This window comes from Sceloporus undulatus, chromosome 5, assembly GCF_019175285.1.
Source record: "Sceloporus undulatus isolate JIND9_A2432 ecotype Alabama chromosome 5, SceUnd_v1.1, whole genome shotgun sequence".
NCBI lineage: Eukaryota > Metazoa > Chordata > Lepidosauria > Squamata > Phrynosomatidae > Sceloporus > Sceloporus undulatus.
Genome location: NC_056526.1, coordinates 69791951 through 69814265, shown reverse-complemented (window position 1 = coordinate 69814265; position 22315 = coordinate 69791951). Strand labels below are relative to the sequence as shown.

The window sequence follows — 22315 nt, the reverse complement described above, 5'->3', positions numbered from 1 at the left end:
ACAGATCCCAGAATTCCACAGCATTAAGACATGTCAGTTAAAGTGATGTCAAACTGGATTATTTTTGCAGAGCAGATGCAGCTCTTGTAAACTAATTTCCTGGAGATATTTCCTAACTTGCCTTCTAGTGTTATGCCTTGCCAGCTCTTTGACATTTGAACAGCTTATTCATGCTTTTTGTATTGTTTTTTAGGGAGAAAGCTGAGGTCCTGTTGCATTCCAATTAGAATCTACATCCCGGTAGCCAAAGCCTGCAATGTTACTTTGGGGAAGAATGAAAAATAAATATAATGAATATAAAAATGAATGTACACCAAAACCATCCATAACTAAGTACTGACAGGATAATGGTGTGGGACTCTTCTTGGTTATGGATTGCTTTGATGTTATGTTATTATATTTATTTGGGAAATATAATTCAGTGTGAATTTAATGGATTTAAAATATCATGGGCCTGGTACCACAATAGTTTTCCGAACAGAGATATATATTCCTGGTTCCATCTAAAATATTTTTGGACAGCAAATTACTATCAGGTAGGTCTTTCAGCTCTCAAAGTACTAAATCAGAAACTAAAAAATAAAATGTTACACCCTGCTCAGTGTTCTTCATGCCGTCCTATAGAGTGAGCATTTTATTCCAATATCTCAAACTTAGAAAGTTATGTAAACTATGTGCTTTCTCATCCATCTCTGCATAATTGCTTGATAAAGTTACCACACACATCTATAATTCCTCAAGTGAACTTTGGTGATAAATTTGTCAGGAATGGATTACAGATCAGTCAAAGGAAATAGGGTGGTGGTTCTCAAACTGTGAGGCAGGAACCCCGGGGAGGGATGAGAGAATTGTTCAAGGGCATGAGAGTGGGAGGCCCTGATTCCTCCTCCTCCTCCTCCTCTTCACAAATCATGTCTGTCTTGGAAGGGAAGAGAAAGGCAAGGAGGGTCATTGGGGCCTCTGCCCAAGGGATGAGGAGAAGAGGAGGAGAGTTATTTCCTTATAACATATTAAACTATTAGTATACATGAATGTATGAATGAAAATATGCACAATAAAGAAACAAAATAGGGTCAAAAATATAGGAACCACTGAGATAGGGGATATTAACATATGAGCTTTTTAACTTGACAATACTAGACCAACAAGGACATGAGTGGAGGAGATACAATGCTCTTAACCTGGCACCATCTAGTCTGATGTCTAAAATATATGCAACCAGTGGCATCCAAAAATAATGATTTATCATTTTCAAAAAAGGTTCCGATGCTACTGCTGTTTTCTTCCACATTTTACTGTTCACTTTCATGCTCTGCACAGATGAACAAGGAAACAACGGAAATGGAAATTGATGGATGATCACACTTTAGTATTCATGAACAGATTTTTCAGTTCTGAACAACATGCACCATTGTTGCTGATCAATCACGGTTTCCTGTGAGTTCCTTCAATGACCCAACAATGATTTTCTGTGAGTTCCTTCACTACTAAATAGTTCAATATGCAAGAGAGTTGATGAAAGTAACAATGACCTGTGTCTTGCATTTCTAAAATAATCCATATGATATATTTGGTGTATCAAAATTATGACAGATGTTTTGTAAATCCTGGAAAATGAACATGATATTGACTCCTTATTCTCTAATTACTATCTTCGTGAGGATTTTTTGGAAGACTTTTTTTTCACAAAGTGGGATACTAATATGTAGTACAAAATCCTCCACACATTAGAGTTCACACAGTGAAGTAAATTATGTATCTTTGGATTTCATGTAACGTTGTTATATGGGGCTCTCATTACTTGTATCCATCTGCCATCTGTTCTAACAACAATCATTTGCCACAGGTAATAAAGAAAACATGGCCTGAAACTTCCAAAGGCACCAGATCCCATCTGATCTTGGAAACTGAGCAGGATCAGTCATAGTTAGTACTTGTATGGGAGACCAACAATGAATACCAGGTACTGTAGGCTACATTTCAGAGGAAGGAACTGGCAAAAACCCCTCTCGGTATTCCTTGTCTTAAAAGATCCTATGAAATTCATAGGTTGTCATACTATAAGTTGACAGATGACCTCAAGGCACATACACACAAGAAGGAAAATATCAAAAACTGAAGACTTACTTCTTCCAACTGACAGGCTTTGATGACATTCTTATATCGGAATTCATCATAGGAAACTCCAAAGATGATATTGTCTTTAATTGTTCCAGGCATGATCCATGATACTTGAGGGCAGAAGGAAATCCTTCCACTGTGTTTTACTTTGCCTTCCAAAGGCTCCAACTCACCCATGATCAACATCAGGAGAGAAGTCTGTAATTGATTTTATTAACGTTATTTAATGTCAGTTAATTAATGTCAAGGAAGTTTTCAAAACACATAGAAGTTCTAATGGCCATAGTTACTCTCAGATTATTAGTGCCTACAAAGGGCATAAATGATATTGACATCAACAAATTCAACAACCACTAAATGCATGGCAGCATATTAATTCCAACTCAGCTCAAAATATAAAATGATGGAAAATAACACAAGTCTTAGCCTCTCAATCATTTTCTTTCATGTTCACAGGGCAAAATTGAAACTATGAAACTGACAACTATGGAAGCATAGCAAGATGTGAGACATACATTAATTATAAACTTAGAGTTATGGTTATCTTGAGATGTATTATTGATTTGTTTTTAATTGGTCATAATAAGAACTTGGTTTGATCTTCCATTTCCTGATATTTATCTCTCCAAATCATAATAGAAGCACAGGCTGTGATTCATTTTTATAATATTTTAAAAGCTTATCACAAAAGCTATTGACTGAAATTCAAATCCTATCTGCAATTTCTATTGTGGTAATAAAAAGGTAGTAGTAACCTTTTACTGAAAGGCAGTAGTACCCTCATGGCAATTACTGAACATCAAAGAGATGAGAAATACAAGAAAATATTATGTAAGTTGTCAAAAGTAAATGCATCCCATCTTCAGAAATTAGCACAAAGACTCATTTTAAAGAGATTGCAACTTGTCACTCTTTGCCCCAGAGAAAAATTTTAAAAATCTCTCATACTCTCTTTAGATATCTACGTTCTTTAAAATATGAAATGTAATAACAGAAACTACAGACAGTGTCAGGACTTGTGTTTGAATTATATCTATCAGAAATAGATCAGAATGTGAAAACTTGTTTTTAAAATTCCTTATTATTCATTATAGTGTTTAGAAAGTAATACATAACTGTTACTTGTTGCACTTGTAAACATAACATATTAGATTGCTTATTGCTTGTTTATTGTAAAGGGTAGCTATAAACTCTTAACTCATTACACCAATGGAGACACTGTATTACCACTTGCTGTGTTACATTTAAATGTCCCATTCAGCATAGCCACACTCTGTAATTATAGCAACCTGAAACACCTTAACTGACGTGGCTCTATCTTACAGACTCCTGGAATTTTTAGCTTGGTCACGAACATAGATAGAACTTACTGCTAGACAGCTATAATACTGTAATGTGGGGGAATGTGGTAGAATTTTTTCCTACCAAACTACAAATCCCATGATTCTATTATACACCTAACTCATTGGTTCCATGCTCTGAAACAGACCTGTGGAAATGGCATCCATCCTCCAGGATCATGAGCAGAAGCCCTAGTGCTGGATGTAGCCTGTACCCTGAGCACGTTTCCTTGGTCCCCTCTTCTAGGACAGCATTTTGACATACCAGGTTAGGAGAAAACTGTCAATTCCCGTGGTTTAGCTTTGCCAGAAGGGATACTACTACTGACACTTCAAATTTCATTTATTTTCTGAAAGAATCACCAACGCCTGGCTTTTGATTCAGCTGCACTTTTGGAAAACACCGCCAAATTTCTTTCAAACTGCAATACCCACAAACTGAGTGTTGATAACTGTCAAGGTCAATATCCTCAAGCCAAATTGCTTTTAAAAAATAGAGATGTAAAAACATGAATTAGAACTTAGTATGTGAGAATCTTCAGTAATTCAACATAAATCTATTGAGGAATTATTTATGCTATTATTGAGTTGGAATAATTCTAATATTTGGAAAGTAACTTTTAAAAGGAAGGAATCACCATACCTCAGAAACAGACCATGTGATTTCCATGCAAATGGTCCTGGCTTCTATCCCTGACATGTTATTTTAAAACAGAGCAAAGAAATCTTTTGCTGTCCAGCTATTTTATAAATCCCATAATACCTTACCACTGGCCATACTGGCTGCAGCTCTTGGGAGCAGAGCTGTAAAACTTTCAGGGGCAAAATGTTTCCCATACCTGAATTAAAAAGACAGGATCACCAAGAGTGGTTTGGGACCCAGGTGAAATTATTTTCCAGATGCCCCCACAGCTTTTTGCCAGAAGTAGCTATGTATTATAGGCAGGGCCAACAGTGAGTGACTGAGAGCAAGCAAGTTGGCCAGGTAAGCACCTCTGGGAACAATTGGGAAAGAGGCTTCCAGCTGCGTATGAAGTAGGGATCCAAGGAAGGGGCTCTTTGCAACTACCCTCCGTCTCATTTGAAGACAGAAAAACTTTGCTCCCATGTTCAGGATGCCACACTTGGCAATTGTGCAAGTAACTTCCAAGGCTTCCTTTTCTGCTATACCAGTTTTGAACCCCTGGCGGATTAGCAAAAAATCTTTACATAGGATTTCAAATGTTGTATATCATTATTATTTGCTTTGAATTTACCAGTTTTACAATGGATAACAAAATAAATTGACAAATAATGATACTATATGGAAAGATAAAAACATACACAACACAGGCCAAATAAAATGTGCTCCCACATTCCCATGGTGAATAGCCCTTATGATGTAGGGCCCAATCCCCACTTCTGGGGCAAACATTCCAGATGAGGTCTGGCCACTTCAGCACTGAATATGCCCTCCTTAAAACGGAGTAAAAAAAACCTTAGGCTTAGGGTTTGTTCCAGATCTTCCCAGAAGATCCAGAGCCTTCTCTTGCAAGGTCAAGTGGCAGTTGACAATGTGTCCCATTGTGCCACCCAATGGTGCTGCTGCTGGCACATGCTATTCACTATGATATCAAAACAAGCTGTCCAGCCATGTGATCAACGCTGAGTGCCTCATTCTGACCCCAGAAGATACATGCTAGCAGCGGCAGGTAGCACAGTTGAATGCACATGCAAACAGCTGCCCAACATTGCAACAGAATGCCTGAGGTAATGGACAAATGTTGAGGAAGCTCTGGCTACACCTAGAGTATTCTGGGCTATGTGGACTGACAATTTTGGGGAATTTTGCACGGCTAGGCTTTAAGAGAGAGAGAAAGAGACAAATCACTACTGCTTCCACCAATAGGAAGGATATATGTGCCATCACTTCTACTTCTGCCCTACTGAATTCCTACAGGTAAAAAGATCTCTGCTATTATTTATTATTTATGGATATTTCCCTGAAGAGGAGAGTTTTGTGCTTTAGCAATCTGATGCCTGTACCTTGCCTGCCCCGGTTGATCCAGCAACAGCTAGTAGCTGTCCTTTCTCAATTTTGAAGTTGATGTCCTTAAGGACAGGAGTAAAATGAAGTGGGAAGTTACTGAAGAAGAGACCATCACCAGCAGTTGATATATTTGTGCTGCCATTTTCCAGTTTTGCTTTTGTAAAGAGCTCTCCAGTTCCCTGCAAAAAAAGAAAGGAAACTCAAACTTAGGCAACAGTAAAAAGTGGATCCATGTATACACATTACTGTGAAAATGGCAGTTTTCAGTTCATACCTCCATTCCTCTAAGCTTCCTTTCATTTTATATATACAAAGAATTACCATGTTCTAATAATTCTTAATAAGTCCCCACCAACTGTGCCAGCTTCTTTTTTAATATTGGGAAAATCTGTTTAGCTCAAAGAGCTTGGATGTAGACTGTCTGAAATACCATATCCTCCAATATGAACTTGTCCAAGTTTTATTATCCTTGGGAGGACTTTCTCTCAGTCCAACCACCATGTCAGACATATAATGGTGAAGACACAGACGAGAGCCTTCTCAATGGGTACTTTCTAACTGTAGAATTCCCTACTATTGAAAGCTAGGCTAGCCATTCTCAGCTCTTCTTCTGCCAACAGGAAAATACCGTTTTGTTTACTCAAATCTCAGAGTGTTAACTGTATGTCGCAAAAGTTCTTTTAACCTTGGGGTGTGTTTTTAACAGCCTTTCAAAACTGTTTTAAATTAAAGTTTTAATGTGATGGTTTACGTATTTGTGGGGGTGTACTAGTCATAGTTTTAACTCAAATTGTTATCCACCTTGGGTTCCATATTGGGGGGAAAGTGAGATTAAAATAAAATAAAATAAAATCTGTGCTTGTAAGAGATGCAGAAATTTACTGAATGAACTTGTTCCTAGCAGAAATATGGTAAGACTAAAACCTGGAGCAGTATCAACTTTTGGGAATCTAATAAATTAAAATCCCTTAAAAAGAAAATCTTTACTTAAAAAAAATCCAAGAACTTATCAAAATTTATTAAAATCATACTGTTACCTCATCCCAGAAAGCTGTTACTTTATCCAGTTCAAGGCCAGTAGTTGTCAAATTATATTCCAATGTTTTGTATTCCTCCTTTTGCAAGAAATCCTGCAAATTTAATCAGGATAGCTTTTGAAGCACAAAGACATACAACAGTATACTGATGTTAGGCCATGAAACTTAACTTTCTTTTCTTCTCTTATAAAACTTATTAATAGAAACATAAATTCTGTCCTTGCCAGTGAAAATGCATATTGAAAGCATTCTTCTAACAGGGTAAGTTCTACTGTTTTTCACCCAGAGTGAGCATCAAATGGAAACTCACAAAACGCAAATGAAATGACAAAGTGACTGCATGTGTACCTCCTAAGTGTCATTTAAATAATTTATATGTCACCCTTTGCTTTGGATTACATAACGTTACCCATTCCCAAGTTCTTCTTATGTGTATTAATAGACAACCAACCAAAAATACCAACAAACAAGATTTTAAACTTGTAATTTAGAGTCAAGTTAAGATGTACAGAAACATAAATCAGATGTTATGGGACTGCAGCTCCTAGCTAGCAAACCTAGCTAGTCCAGCTAATGGTAAAGAATGCTGGGAGTTGCAGTTTAACATTTGGAGGATTGTGTAATTCCCACTCCTACTGTACCACTTCTGAATTCATGTTTTTTACATGGAAGCACCTTTATATTGAATGTATATGCCTGGTTTAAAGAATCAAGGAGATGTGCTATAAATTCTTTGTTGTTGTATGTCTTCAAGTTGTTTCCAACCTCTGGCAACCCTAAGGCAAATCATGGGATTTTCTTGGCAAGATTTGTTCACAGGAGGTTTGCCGTGGCTTTTCCGTTAGATTGAGAGCATATGACTTGTCCAAGGTCACCCAATGGGTTTCATGGCCAAGCAGGGAGTCAAACCTTTGTCTCCAGAGACATAATCCAACACTCAAATCATTTCCCATGTTAATATATTACTTGTTTGTGGTCCACAAGCCTCTTCATACTTGTATCAGACTTAACATTCCCTGTTAACCTATTTTAAACAGACTATACAAGCATCATTTTGCAGTAATAAAGGCTTACAGCCCAGTCTTCAGCTTGATGATCCAGCACTTACATGCTTCAAACGTGGCCCACTAAGAAATATGGCACCATAGCAAGAACATTATCACAACCCACCACAAGAATTGGTAATGTCCATTCTTGTTCCACTCACAAAGCAACAATTGTCAATGTGGGATACAATATCTTGGCTTGGTCTACTTCTCATGTTTTCTACATCTGTAGTTTTAACATTTTTATCCTGCATTGAATATATATGTACTAGTAACATGATGCAATTCACTCTGAAATGAATGGTAAACTTCCCAATAATTTTCCTTGATCTAGGGTGTCATTTAATATCTGCTTATCATGTGTGTGTCCCCAGATGCCCTTAGGCACTGCTAGTTAAACAAAATGATGATAGCACCAATTTCCTTTCAACAAAACAAAACCTTGGATCTTTGAACAAGAAGCACCCTTTCTAAAAAAAAAAAAAATACTGGAAACAGTTAAAGAACAATCCTACCAGAAAGATGGAGCAAGAGAGATCTGTAGACCAAGGATCCACCTGATCCAATGCCCTACTGGGCTTGCAATAGCAGGAGAGAGGAAAGAAGGAGGAGCATTTTCCCCTTACTCCTTTGTTTTGCTTTTTTAAAAATGATTTCCCATCCACTGGAAGCAATGGGAGGGAAATTACGTGTGCCAGATCTAGGGCTGATTTACATTTCCTTAAATTCTTGGATCATGTCTTAGAACTGCAAGGGCTTTCCATCATGTGCAGGCATTACATGCTTCCTAATCTGCCACTTTTTTTGCCCTGGAGGTTTCTGTGGCTGCTGGGATGAAGCATACACACACAGATCTCTCTCTGTGTGTGGAGGAAGCTCCAGGAGCTGACCTCTCTTTCCACCCTAAAAGAAAGAAAGCAGATCTATTTTATGAGCAATGGGATACTATCTTCAAGACCACAGGATTACTGCTTTATAGTGTATTCTTAACTGCTGAAGATGACCTAGCTAAACTAACAATTAGGAAAGCTGAAGATGTGCTGAATCCAATGGTTTCCGCCAATAGATGTTGGAAACTACTTATCATTGTCCTTTCCTTGGCCTACCTTGCACCAGTACTGTGGAAGTGTCCTGGGCTGAAAGAGGTTTGGATCAAATGTAACTCACCGTCTTCCTAATCCCATCCCCCATTTTTTGGCTCTTCTGCTGGTAAAGTAGTTCTCCTGTAAGGCTGCTCTTTTGGTTACTGTATATATAGTTGTCCCTGTTTGTGCGGACTTCAAATCTGCATCCCTCACTTACTCGCGGGGGGCATATGGAGGCACTTAAAATGGGGTGTATGCCTGCATGTGCCTGTGGGGGCATGCCGCCATTCAAGCCAATAGAGCTTGAATATTGGCGGATTTCTGTGTTTTTTTTTGGGGGGGGGGGGTCCTGAATGGGTCCCCTGTGAAAATGGAGGGGCAACTGTATTCATGTATAAGTCTAAAAATTTTAGTCAAAAAATTGACCCAAAAAAACTGAGTTAACTTATCCATGGGTCAATGTAAGTACTGTACTTTAACACATTTTTTTAAAAAAAGAACCACCCCCAGGTAAAAGGCAAGAGTGTATTCTGTCTGTCCAAACCCCCCTCTACTCTCTCATCCATGTAGTGTGAGCACAAACAGTAATACCAACCAGAATTTTTGTAAATTCTTTGGCACTGTTTTCCTTGCCTTTATCCTTCTTTGTTACCTGCCCATTTTACCCTAGACTTACCCACAGGTCATATCAAAATCCATAATTTTCAGCTCAAAATATGCCCCCAACTTATGCATGAGGTCAACTTATAATCAAGTATATACAGTAATTGCTGAAATCATCCAGCAGAAGAAGATGTTTCAGACAGCTGAAAAGGCTTCTATACCTCCTGCAGCCAGTGCACTTTTCATTTACCATATCACCATGCCTTGTTAAAAAGTCCATGGGATCCTTTTTATAAAATGACACTACATGAAGAGAATACCCATAACCAACTTTTGTGTAGTAAGCAAATATTACACAGGATGGGAAATTTCACTATGGAGACAACCCAGTCCTGAACTAAAACAGTCTGATTGAAATTTTCACTATGATTTACAAATGCTGAATAACTGTGACAAGATTGTTCATATTTTGTTAAATGAGATTTACCTTAAAAATCAGCACTTACTGAGGACTGCTTCTTGCCCAAGCACTGTGTTTCAGATACAAGCTGCAATCCTCTGAATATCTGTATATAAGTATATTCATCTAATCTTAACAGCTATCTCGCAAATGTTTGGATTACTGCAGCTGAAGTGACAGCAGTGACCTCAACCAATTGACATGTTAGTCATAACATCAGTAGAAAATACTTCAAAACTGGTTCTACAAATAGATGTAATAATATGGCAATAAAAATACCATAACAGAGTTTCAGTGATAAACTAGCAAGGTAATATACTACAAAGGATTACTTTATAATTCCTCTGGGAACTAGATTTATATACTATACCTGTATTTTGTTTATTGCTCCAAGAGAATCATACCATGTCTGCACAGACCAAGGAAACTGCCTAGTGATTGCCATCCGAAGAACAATGCAGTATGAGATGGTGGTAAATATTTTCCTGAGGATAATTCCATGGATCAGTGCATATGGAAGCACAGCCAAAAACACCACAAAAAATCCAGAGAAGAAGAATGCTGAGCTATTGAAATATCTCACATAAGCAGCTTTTTGGGTCAATTTCAGTTCAGTTCTGTCAAAAAGAAAGGCAAAATATGGAAATTTTTGTACAGTACCTTGTGTCATCCTACAATAAGAAGTGGTCCATTTTATAAAGAACAATGCAGTATGAGATGGCGCTCAAGATGTGGTTCAGGGTGATATGAACCTGAAGTCAGATAGTTGTCTGCTCTCCAGTTTTATTGTCACATCAATCTTCTGAAGCAAGTTAAACCAAGAAACAGTGACTGGCCCAAGTTCACCCACTAAGGTCTGCATGCTTATTCAACCTTCAGTCCAAACTTCTAACTACTACACTGCATTTTGCAAAAGTACAGCATTCTCTAAAAGAAAACAATGGAATACAAACCATATCTACATCTGGATTACAAAGCTATGGCAATATACGTGTCCCTCCACATTCAATTCAATACAGGCTTACTTTGGAGTATGTTCAATTTAAATTAATAGGATTTACTGGTGTATAAACATGTACGTAGAGCTATTTTTTTTTAAAAGGAAAGGAAAAAAATGCCCTGGGGTACATATTAATGAAAAAATGGCACCCCATAAAAAGTTTAGAGCTCTATGTGTCTGCAAAACTGTTTATTGGTATGGAAGTGTTATCTGAAAGACATTGGGAAATTATGGTGCTTCTTATCAGCATTACTCCAGACTGAAGCAAGATTCCATACAGCAATGTAATAAAGTGATAGCAGTGAATTGAGCTTTGGAGCACCCTTTACCCCACTTCAAAACTACAGCAATAGGAGGTTAATCATTCAAGGAATATATATCATCACTTTTGCACTGGGAAGGAGAACTCTGTTCCCAGGGAGCTCCATGCCCTCTAAATTGTTTGGCAGTGGCATGGGAAAAACGGTCTGACACTGAAACAGAATGAAAAGAGTTGCAAAAGACTCTTGGCTAGGAACTACCTGAGCAATAAGACAGCAAATCAAACCCAGTGTTGACAGCTGGAACATAATGCACACTATGTTGGGATGGGGAGAACTCTTTGGTTCCAATTTAAAGTTTAGCAAGTGGCAATTAAGCATGAATTTTATAGGATTTTAATAGGTGGAAATCTTAGGTAAAGGACAGCTTATAGATACAAGAGGTTGGATGTCAAATTTACAGTTTCCTGACAGAAATTGGACAAGTCTCTGGGATGACCTGGAATATCTGGAAGGGTTGCTTTCAGCAAATATGCTTAGAATAGTAATGGCCAACTTGAAAAGAAATAGCAAAGAAGTACAAATTATGAGAAATTAAGGTAATAATTTGAAGAAGGTAGACGAAAGGTTAATCATTACTGTCATACTTTGGCCACATCATGAGAAGAATTTTCTCATTAGAAAAGACAGTTAAAAATAAAAAATAAATGAATTACAATTTTAAATGGTGTTTCCAAATCTAATACAATACTAAATTTCATTAAGATCAATTAATGTCTTAATATCCTTTTCTTCTTCCCAACATCTGAATCTTCCAAAATCAATTAACTACACCAATCTTGGGTTAGTGAACATGCATATATTTCTCCTTATTCTTTCCCTGCCCCATTTGTGTAGTCTATGGATCTAGGCATGTTAAATGCCCTTCAGTTCAGAACATTTCTTTAAGCTGGGTCTGACACAATGCAATTGTTTCTGATTTCTAAACATTTAGAACCCCACTAAATTTAAACAGAAATGTTACATTAGCAAACCAATTTAAAGTTTCCACAAATTGGCTCAGAAATTAAGCTTACAGACTGGCTTTCTCAAAAATAAAATATAATGACACATTCACTGCTACAATCATTTCTGTATATTGAACAAAAAAATATTTGTTAAGGAAAACTTATAATAATCATATACTGTAATATTTAAGGAAGCATAAAATTATCTCCTGCATTATATAAGATGCATATATATTAATTCCAGATGGAAGAGATGAGAAAACTACCCAGTTACCTAACTGCCCAGTGCCTCTAAAACTTGGATGATGATATCTAGCATTTGATATACTAAAGGTCTGTACATGGCTGGAATATAAAATGAGGGTGCTGGCCTAGGAATATGAACTAATTATTCATTTGTGTTCATCACCAGCATCTTGGAATTTTAAATATTTTCCCATCATGCCACATCACGTGGAATAAATAAAATGCAGAATCCAAGCCTTCTTAAGAAAGAAGTGATGTTAGTTATCTCTTGTAGTCTGCAAGTAGGGGATAGTCAGACTTCAGGCCTGTGTGAGGAGCCATTGTTGAGCACCCTTTGGGTTCAGACAGTCAAGCAATTAAAAATCCATTTAACAGTTACGTTGTCTAGCCCACATTCCACTAGTTTGTTTGCAAGAATGTCGTGGGGAATCCTGTCAAAAGCCTTATTGAAATCAAGATATACTATACCCACAGCATTCCCTTCATCTAACAAGCTGGTAATTTTAATATCTCTCTTTTTTTTTTTAATAAAATTATCAGCTTGTTAGATGAAGGGAATGATGTAGATATAGTATATCTTGATTTCAGTAAGGCTTTTAATAGGGTTCTCCATGACATTATTGCAAACAAACTAGTGGAATGTGAGCTAGACAACATAAATGTTACATGAATTTGTAATTGGTTGACTGGCTGAACCCAAAGGGTGCTCAATAATGGCTCCTTTTCATCCTGGAGGGCTCTGTCCTGGACCCTATACTATTTAACATCTTTATCAATGACTTGGATGACAGAATTGGGAGCATACTTATCAAATTTGCAGATGACACCAAATTAGGAGGAGTAGCTAATACCCCAGAGTACAGGATCAAGATTCAAAATGACCTTGATAGATTGGAAAGCTGGGCCAAGGCTAACAAAATGAACTTCAACAGGGAGAAATGTATGGTACTGCACTTAGAGTGGAAAAATGAAATGCACAGATATAGGATGGGGACACCTGGCTGAATGAAACTATGTGTGAAACGGATCTGGGAGTCCAAGTAGACCACAAATTGAACATGAGTCAACAGTGCGATGCAGCAGCTAACGAGGCCAATGCGATTTTAGGCTGCATCAATAGAAGTATAGTGTCTAGATCAAGGGAAGTAACAGTTCCACTCTATTCTGTTCTGGTCAGGCCCCACCTGGAATATTGTGTCCAGTTCTGGGCACCACAATTTTAAAAGGATGTTGAAAAACTGGAGCGTGTCCAAAAGAGGGCGACTAAAATGGTGAAGGGTCTGGAAACCATGTCCTATGAGAAACGACTTAGGGAGATGGGGATATTTAACCTGAAGAAGAGAAGGTTAAGAGGTGATATGATAGCCCTGTTTAAATATTTGAAGGGATGTCATATTGAGGAGGGAGCAAGCTTGTTTTCTGCTGCTCCAGAGACTAGGACCCGAAGCAATGGATGCATGCTCCAGGAAAAGAGATTCCACCTGAATATTAGGAGGAACTTCCTGACAGTAAGGGCTGTTCAACAGTGGAACAAACTCCTTCAGAGTGTAGTGGAGTCTTCTTCCTTAGAGGTCTTTAAACAGAGGCTGAATGGCTATCTGTTGGGGATGCTTTGATTTAGATTTCCTGCATGGCAGGGGGTTGGACTGGATGGCCCTTGCGGTTTCTTCCAACTCTATGATTCTATTTTTCACTTGACCATTAAAGTCCACACTAGGTGGAAAAAATAGTAGCCCAGAAAACTGTGGCCATATTTGCTGAACTGGATGTCTCTAAATGCATGTTCAACCCAGTATTTTGTTTTCAGTACCAAAAATGAAGACCATTGACAAATTATTTCATGCTCAAATCTACTTCTGTTTTCTCCCAAGATTTCTTTTCTAAATTTGAAGGGTGCAGAAAGCTCCTTTATTTTTATACCCTTGGGAGTCAGGAAATCACAAGTAAAGCTGGCCCTCCACATTTGCAGCCTTGACTTTTGCAGATATAATTATTTGTGGTTTTGATTAATATGTTCTCTCTAGGAATCTCTTAAATCCTCCAGCACAATTATGCTGGAAGTTGAGAACAGGGTTGTGCTGGAAAACCTAGAAGTTCCTAGAGAAGACACTTCTCCGGGTATTTGTAGTTCCTCCAGCATGATTCTATGATCAGCCTCTCATAGATGTTGACCACCAAGTTGCACTGGAGGACTTGGAGATTCCTTGAGAGTCAGGAGAGACTCTTAGGTAAAAAGAATAGTGGGTTTTTTTAGTTGCAATTTTCCCACATTCACGGGGGTCCTTCACCCCTAACCCCAGCAAATGTGGAGGGACTACTGTAGAGTCGAATCTGCCTTCCTGATCTAGAGTCTTCTCACAATCCCCACAACAATCCGACAGCAACAAAAATATGGAGATGAATGGAAAAGGACAGATAAGGAATTAAATTAAAATATGCTCCATTTACATCACTTAGCATGGCTCTGTCTTAGTGGTAAATGGTTAATGATTTGCTGCATAGACTTCCAAACATATTTCTCTCGTTAATATGTATAAATGTGTCATTTTGGATGTCACAGAGCCTGCACACTATTTTTCATACACCTACATGATGATGATGATGATGATGATGATGATGATGATTTATAGCCCACCCAATCACTAGGAATCCAGGCAGGTTACAACAGTAAAAATGCATTAAAAATACAATAAAATACTAATTGATCCCTTCCCAACCCTCTCCCCAAAATTAAAACTACAATTAAACAATCAAAGTTATAAAACAATAAAATGCTATACAGTATTAGGTTAAAATTACATAAGAATAGGGTCTCAAAATATTGCCTAAACATGTAAAAGTTGCATTCTCTCATGAAGATAAAAATTGACCATGCAGTTGAAACTGGCATGTGTAGCACTTTATATACAGGTCATATTCAGAAAGGTGTCTCTTCCATAAACAGTCAAGCATAGCATATAGCATATACCTAAAAAGTCAGATAGACACTTAAAACTATCATCCAGAAAAGTTCAACTGATTTTATTGGAGGAAAGATTGAGCTGCCATTTATTTATTTGATTTGAAACCAAGCGTTTTGATAGTGTTTTCAGGGAATAAAAATGGCCTAATAAAACCACATGCCAGAATCTTGTTTACATGTCAAAACATTGGAAGGGTGAATGCCTATACAGTACTTACTTTCGCAGGTTTTCAATCATATTTTCCATTGCATTTTCCCAACAATATGCCTTGACTGACTGTATGTTTTCAATCATTTCTGCAGTGATCACAAGTCTTTCATTGATCTTTCCTCCTCTCTGATCTCTGCAAAACAGATAACCACTTTTGTGTTTCATGCTTAATAACAGCCCTATTGGAACACCAACAATCTATATATTTTACTATAAAATAGAATTATCTATTCAACCCATAAATAAAGGCTTACATAAATTAAGTGGTTTACTCAAACTAGCAGCACATTTCTACAAATATTTAGACTAGTACAACCTAAGGCTAATTCAAATAATCTTTACATTTGTAATTTATGAAATAGCACTGGCACTGTGGTGCCTCTGTGAAAAATTCATAAGGTATGATCCATTGATGAAATGTTTCATATTGATTTCAGTAGAAACAGTGCAATGCACATCTATGCAGACTAAATGAAAAGTTCCAAGAAAATCAATTAGACTTAATCACAGATAAGAGTACTACAGCCTTAGGTTTGTATTTTCCCAACAATACTCTATATCAGGAATTATCCTTCTTGTGCTTTCCACTTCTATTAATGAGGTAAAAGGTAAAGGTAGTCCCTTGACATGAATGACTAGTTGTAACTGACTGTATGGGGCGGTGCTCATCTTTGTTTCTAAGCCGAAAAGCCAGCATTGTCTGAGGACTACTCTAGTGGTCATGTGGCCAGCATGACTGCACTGAACACTGTTACCTTCTCATTTGAGTGGTACCTATTTATCTACTTGTTTTTGTATATATTCAAACTGTTAGGTTGGCAGAAGCTGGGACTAGTGATGGGAGCTCACCCCATCATACAGCACTCAGGCCTCAAACTACCAACCCTCCAATCTTCTGATCATCAGAACTGGCGTCTTAACCACTAAGCCACCACATCCCCTCTTAGGAGCAAAACAGATTGCCCCTTTGGAGCGGTGTCCCACTGCCCCTTTCCTCACTGGAGTGGGGCTGCTGCAACTGCACACTACGGCCCCAATCTGGCACTTTGCTGGCACTAACAAAAACGGCAAAATACAGCTCCTTTTAGCGGCGGCAAAAAGGCGCCCTTGTCACTGTGGCAGTGGCTTTTTAGCACTCCTTTGGTGCAGTGTATCTAAATGCTGCACCAATGGAGCACCGTAATGCCCCCTGCCATGAGATTAGATGCGAGCTAGCTTAAGTGGCTATCTTAGAAACTCCAATGGCCAGCTGATATAATTTGGGAACATTTTATTCTTTAGCAGATTCACTTTTTACAAGTTCCACCAGACCAAATGGCCATTGATTTCATATCTTTTGTAGAACTGTCTCCATCAAAGGACCTTTCACCTGACTACATCAGAGGGTCCTCTTTGCTGGCACCTCTTTGCTGGACCTTCTCTGCTCCAAAAATCAGTTTTTGAAAATAATTTGTTAAATATTAATTCTTTTAAAGAAGCTGGGGCAGATGAACATTTTCAAATCTGGTTAAGGTAAAGATTGCTTTTTTAAAGACGTATTCAGTTGGCTGTCAAACAGATAAACTATATTCTAGGTGAAACTGAAAAATCACAATTCAGAATATTTCAAGCTCATGTTGTTGCTGTTCTGTGCCTCTCTGATGTATGCCAGCCCTAAAGTTAACCTATCATGGGGCATTCTGACACTGAGTGTGTGATTTGCCTAAGGTCACTCAGAGGCTTCCCATGGCCAAGCTGGGATTCGAACCCTGGTCTCCAGAGTTGTAGTCCAATGCTCAAACCACTACGCCATGCTTGTTCCTCATGCTTTTGTAAAAAGGCTAGTACTTACTGAAGCCACATGAAATAGTACTTTTTATGAGGATTATTATGTTGCCTCAATAAATACAACAAGGGGTTTATTATCCTGGCTTTTAAGGTCAGTCTTAGCAGGCTGGATCAGGAAATGGTCATACCTACAGCACTGTTACCATGTCTCCCATGCAGGATTTGGCTGATATAAATAAAATAGTATTTAGATGGCATTTTACTCCTTCTCAGCTGTCATTAATTAATAAACATGTTTATTCTTCCTGTCAGACAGGATGTGAACAAAGGGAGACATTAATTCATATGTGGCTATACTGACATAAAATAAAAGATTTCTGGGAACAGGTACTGAATGCAATAGGTAAAATCACATCCCAGTAATGATGGCACATATTATTTCTATCCATATTCACAAATAATACTGAGCATATGCATAATAAAAATCTTATATTTTTTATTATCAGTGGCAAAATGGTTATTGTTAAGTAAAGATGGTGAGGAAGCAGATATTTCTATATGGTGAAGGAGGCTGTGGGATATGGCATTAAATGAAAAAATAACAACCATGGACTTTATTACACAGGGACTTACCAGGCTGGAATCATGGCCCAAACACTTCAGAAGTGCGTAGGTGGGATTGTCGATTGTGTTTCTCAAACATCACTGAGGCATTTCATTGTTCTTCCGTTGTCAAAGCATTCATGGAACAGCCATTTTTTGCATAATGGAAGAGCCTGTTATTACAGAAATGGCTGTTCCGCGAATGATTCTTCAACGGGAGAAGAGCAAGATGCACTTCAGTGATGCTTCAGAAGCAGAACCAGAAATCCCACCTCCGTGCTTCTGAAGCATGTGAGCCATGATTCCAGTGCAGTAAGTGCCTTGTGTGATAAAGTCCTAAGTGTAAAGGTCTTGGCAATAACAATAACACATTTCTATACTGCTTTATAGTGCTAAGCATTCTCTAAGCAGTTTACAATATGTTAGCTAATCGCCCTCAACAAACTGGGTGCTTATTTTACCAACTTATGAAAGGATGAAAACCTGAATCAACCTCGAGTCCTGCAGGATCGAAGTAACAGCATTTTGTCTGCATTACCAGCATTTAACCATTGCACCACCAGGGCTCCTGGAGGGGTCATCTAAGAGGGGAAACTAAAACAGACATGCCTACTGAAATATGGCAGCCACTTATTGCTTTGTAAAAGAATACTTCTGAGATCCCGGAAGTTTAAACATAAGTTAATGTTTCCAAATATCTGCAAAAAACTGTCTTCATCAGTTCCATTCCATCAGTTTGTATCTCAGTGAAAGAGAGGCTTGGGCATTGAGGCTGATCCCATCAGATGGATTGAGACTACCTGTAATCTGAGTCGTCTCTTGCCAGAACTATCTCCTGCAATCGTCATTCCACCAGGTCACTGTGCAACATTATATAAAAATGGGAGCTGGACTTATTTTCTCCTTTTATCAGATTGATTCAAAGGGTGTGGTGATAATATAGTGAGATCAAATTGTCTTTTTATGGTAAACATTTTACATTATAAACTACTCTAGTGAACTGATTAAAAAAAGCCTGCATATTAATGTTCAAATAAATAAAAAAACAGGTTAAATAATGTCACTGAATATTATTATTTTATTTTTCAAAAACCAGGCATATGTGCAGGCAAAACTTTCAAACTACATTTGAAAGAAATCCATCAATATCTACAACTTCAAGAAGATTTTTTGCAATTTTCCATTTCTCAGAATGTAACTAAATTAAACATTACAATTATTTCCATATATATATATATATATATATATATATATATCCATTCAGCATAGGCTAGTGGTTTGAGCATCAGACTACAAATCCCCACTCAACTATGGAAATCCACTGGGTGACCTTGGGCGAGTCGCATGCTCAGCCCCAAAAAAATCTGTGATAGGTTTGCTTTAGGGTCGCTGTATGTTGGAAACAACTTGAAGGCACGTAACAACAACAAAGATATAGATATAGTTACAGAACCTGTATTTTGAAAAACAATTTAGTAAACAATTGCACTATTGGCATCTACAGTCTGGATAATAAATAGTTTCTAGGCAATATGACAATCTGTTATTTGTAAGTTCTTGCCAGTGTCTATTTAGAACCTTTAATCAACAACCTTAATATTTGAAAGAAATAACCATAATTTGCTTTGTCACCTGTATTTCATCATCATTCGTCCAAGCCAGGATTGGAAAAGAGCTACAAGAATTAGGAGACCAAGTCCACAAAATGCTGAAGCCTGCAACATCTCCCAGAGAAGTCCCATCACCAGCAGCACTTGCAAAGGTACAATCCACACAAAATGAGCCAAGGCTAGACCCTGGGATAGCAAATTGAAAGTAAATGTAATCAGAAATTATATTCAATGAAGCAACATGAAAAAGTGGGTGGGCAAGTGAAATGGAGACTTTTCCCCACCCTGTTACCACTCAATACTCATTGCTTACCCTCCCACCCATTGTTGAATCAATTGTTTCAACTAAAGTAAGGGGATGAGTTGGCCTTGCTTTCCCAGACTCAGTCATGTTATTTGAACTGCTAATCTCAATAAAGTCTTCAGACTTTGAGAAGCTGTCAGAGATCTTCTCCAAGCCATCCCCAATTCAAGCAATTTAGTGGAAATGAAGGTTTAAAAAAAAAAAACCTCCCCCATGTCCATTCCTTTGGAACTTTATTCTTTTTCTTCCACACACAAACAACTATAGCTAGTGTATGTTCTTCTGCCACAATTTTGTCCTCACAACAAATGCACCAGATCAGATACATTGACAGACAATAATAAGCCCAATGTCTTATCAGTCCAGACTAATCAAAAAGATCAGAAAGTTCCACATTTTGTTCCTATTTTTTACTTTATTTTGAAGATCCATACATATCTTGTTTATCCCAGAATATTTTCTGTCAGCTATCAATACAATCAGATACTTTTTTTTTAATCAGCTCTTCCAGGTCCATTTTTTTTAACCCAGTATAAAATCAAAAAGAACAGAAACAAAATCTGGGACGTTTCCATCAGTCTGGATGAGCCCTTAGAGTATTTAAATACAAACTTTAACATTTAAATATTAAATATGAACATTCCCACTGCACTGCACCACACCACTGGCTATCAATTCTGAACGTGACTTTTTAGTAGGTGCTTCCAGGCTATGGCACCCTCTCACTTTGTGATGCTAGAAAAGAAAGACCTCTTTGTTTACTCTTGCTTTTGTTTCTAAACTAGCTCTTGCAGATGATCTTTTAATGGGATGTTAGCTGTATTTTTAAAAAATTATCATTATTATGTTTTAATTGTTTTTTAAACTATTGTAAATCAACATCTTGGCCTTTGGCCTTTTTAAACGTTTTCATGCTTTGTTTTAACTGTATTCTGTTTTAACTTGTACTATAAGCAGACTGGGTCTCATGTTATTTATAAGTTAAAGAAACAAATGAAAATTCAGGAGGGCAAAGAGCAATTTTGCTTCCCCATTTTCTCCCTGTTGTGCTCCCACCAATGGATGAACAGATAAATGGAGATTAAGCAAATATATGCAGGGGGCAATGATAGGAGAAGGAAGCCAGCTGCCCCCAATCCATCCTCACAGCCCTATTAGTGTAACTCCCAAAGATGGTGGGCAGATTTTGATTTCACTGGCAGACTTTCTCCCAGACTATACACAAGACTGTACATGCAAACTTATGACCATTTTTCAGTCTATACAAACCTACTATCATACATACAAGGCTCCTCAACTCTTTCCAGAGCAGAATTCAAGGGCTTGTCATATGGATAGGGATGCACTGTCTGAATGGGAATTTAATACAAATAACATACCACGACCAGAAAATCCTGCTGGCAATCCTGACATGATAAATGGAGCACCTCACTTTTGCCATGGGTATAAATGGCATGTATTCAGGAACATCAGCATCAGCTGCTGGGAGGAGATACATCTGCCTTTGTTTATCTTTAGTATAGGGAGTAAGCACCAGCTTATTGTCTGAACTGTGTCCCACAATGCATCTAATTACTTGAACCCACAGATCCTATCACAGCCAGACTCTATCTTTACCTTAGGTTCTGTCTATATTGCACCTGCACTTAACTTCTAGAACAGCAGCTATTTTTTCCAATAGTAACCAAACAGTAAACAAATTATATCCCAGAATCCTATGTGATAAGCAAGGCAGGAAAGAAGCTTCAACATGTCATTCTGCAAAGTTAATTTCCTCCCAGAAGGGCACAATGCACTGCACCCCAGAGCTGTTTTACTGTCCTTTTCAAATACCCTACAGAAAAGATCAGTGATCAACTGCTATGTCATCAAGCAATTATTTAACTACTGCTAAATAGTAATTTAATAATTGGTAGTTACTGTCAAGTACAAAACTTGTGGCAGTAGAATTACATATAAGAGTTGTTCCAGCAGTAAATCAGTAGTAATACACGCCCTAAATTATGCTAGACTGTGATGGAATGTTGAGAATGGAACATGCCAAAGGAGATAAATGTTGAGAGCTGGCTATTATATGATTATTTCACCATTTCTTTTTTTATACGTCACTCCAAACAGCCAGAGTAGTAGAATATAAATATTTTAAAGTTTTAAAATCAACTCCAATATGCTGAGATTTTTGTCTTGCTTTGTTTTTGTAATGAGCTTCAGTTAACTTTGATTCAGGTAACACTGGACACTATTACATAGTTTGCAATATTTAAATACCAAGTTTATTTAAAGGGTATTATGAACATATGATTATATTAGCACCAACATACTTCATCAAATTTATTCAGATTGTTTGAAAGGAGACTAACAAGTTGCCCGGTACTTATTTTATCTAGGACTCTGCTTGACAATTTTAAGGTCTGTAAAACAAAAATGAAACAAAATTACAACAGAGATTCATATGACATTAATAGAAAGTTAAAATGTAACATAATTATTAGTAGCCTGGTGCTGGTAATTGCCATTGGATTAATATATAACATTTCTTACACAGAAAAATGTTAGGACTACAGTCCCTCTGTATACAATTGGGTTTACATTCTAGTAAGTGTTTTAGGAGTACAATCTATAGT

The 22315-nt window shown here is 37.5% G+C and overlaps 1 protein-coding gene across 1 annotated transcript in view; it reads right to left on the bottom strand.

Moving 5' to 3' along the window:
• The window catches only part of CFTR (CF transmembrane conductance regulator), a 120690-nt gene that overhangs the window by 54973 nt on the left and 43402 nt on the right, over positions 1 to 22315 (bottom strand). Inside the window, exons 5-11 of the mRNA XM_042470394.1 lie at positions 22013 to 22102; positions 19410 to 19573; positions 15415 to 15540; positions 10092 to 10338; positions 6528 to 6620; positions 5487 to 5669; positions 2128 to 2319 (exon numbers count right to left, since the gene is read on the bottom strand). Of these exons, the coding sequence (XP_042326328.1) occupies positions 2128 to 2319; positions 5487 to 5669; positions 6528 to 6620; positions 10092 to 10338; positions 15415 to 15540; positions 19410 to 19573; positions 22013 to 22102 (1095 nt within the window). The remainder of the gene's footprint in view (positions 1 to 2127; positions 2320 to 5486; positions 5670 to 6527; positions 6621 to 10091; positions 10339 to 15414; positions 15541 to 19409; positions 19574 to 22012; positions 22103 to 22315) is intronic.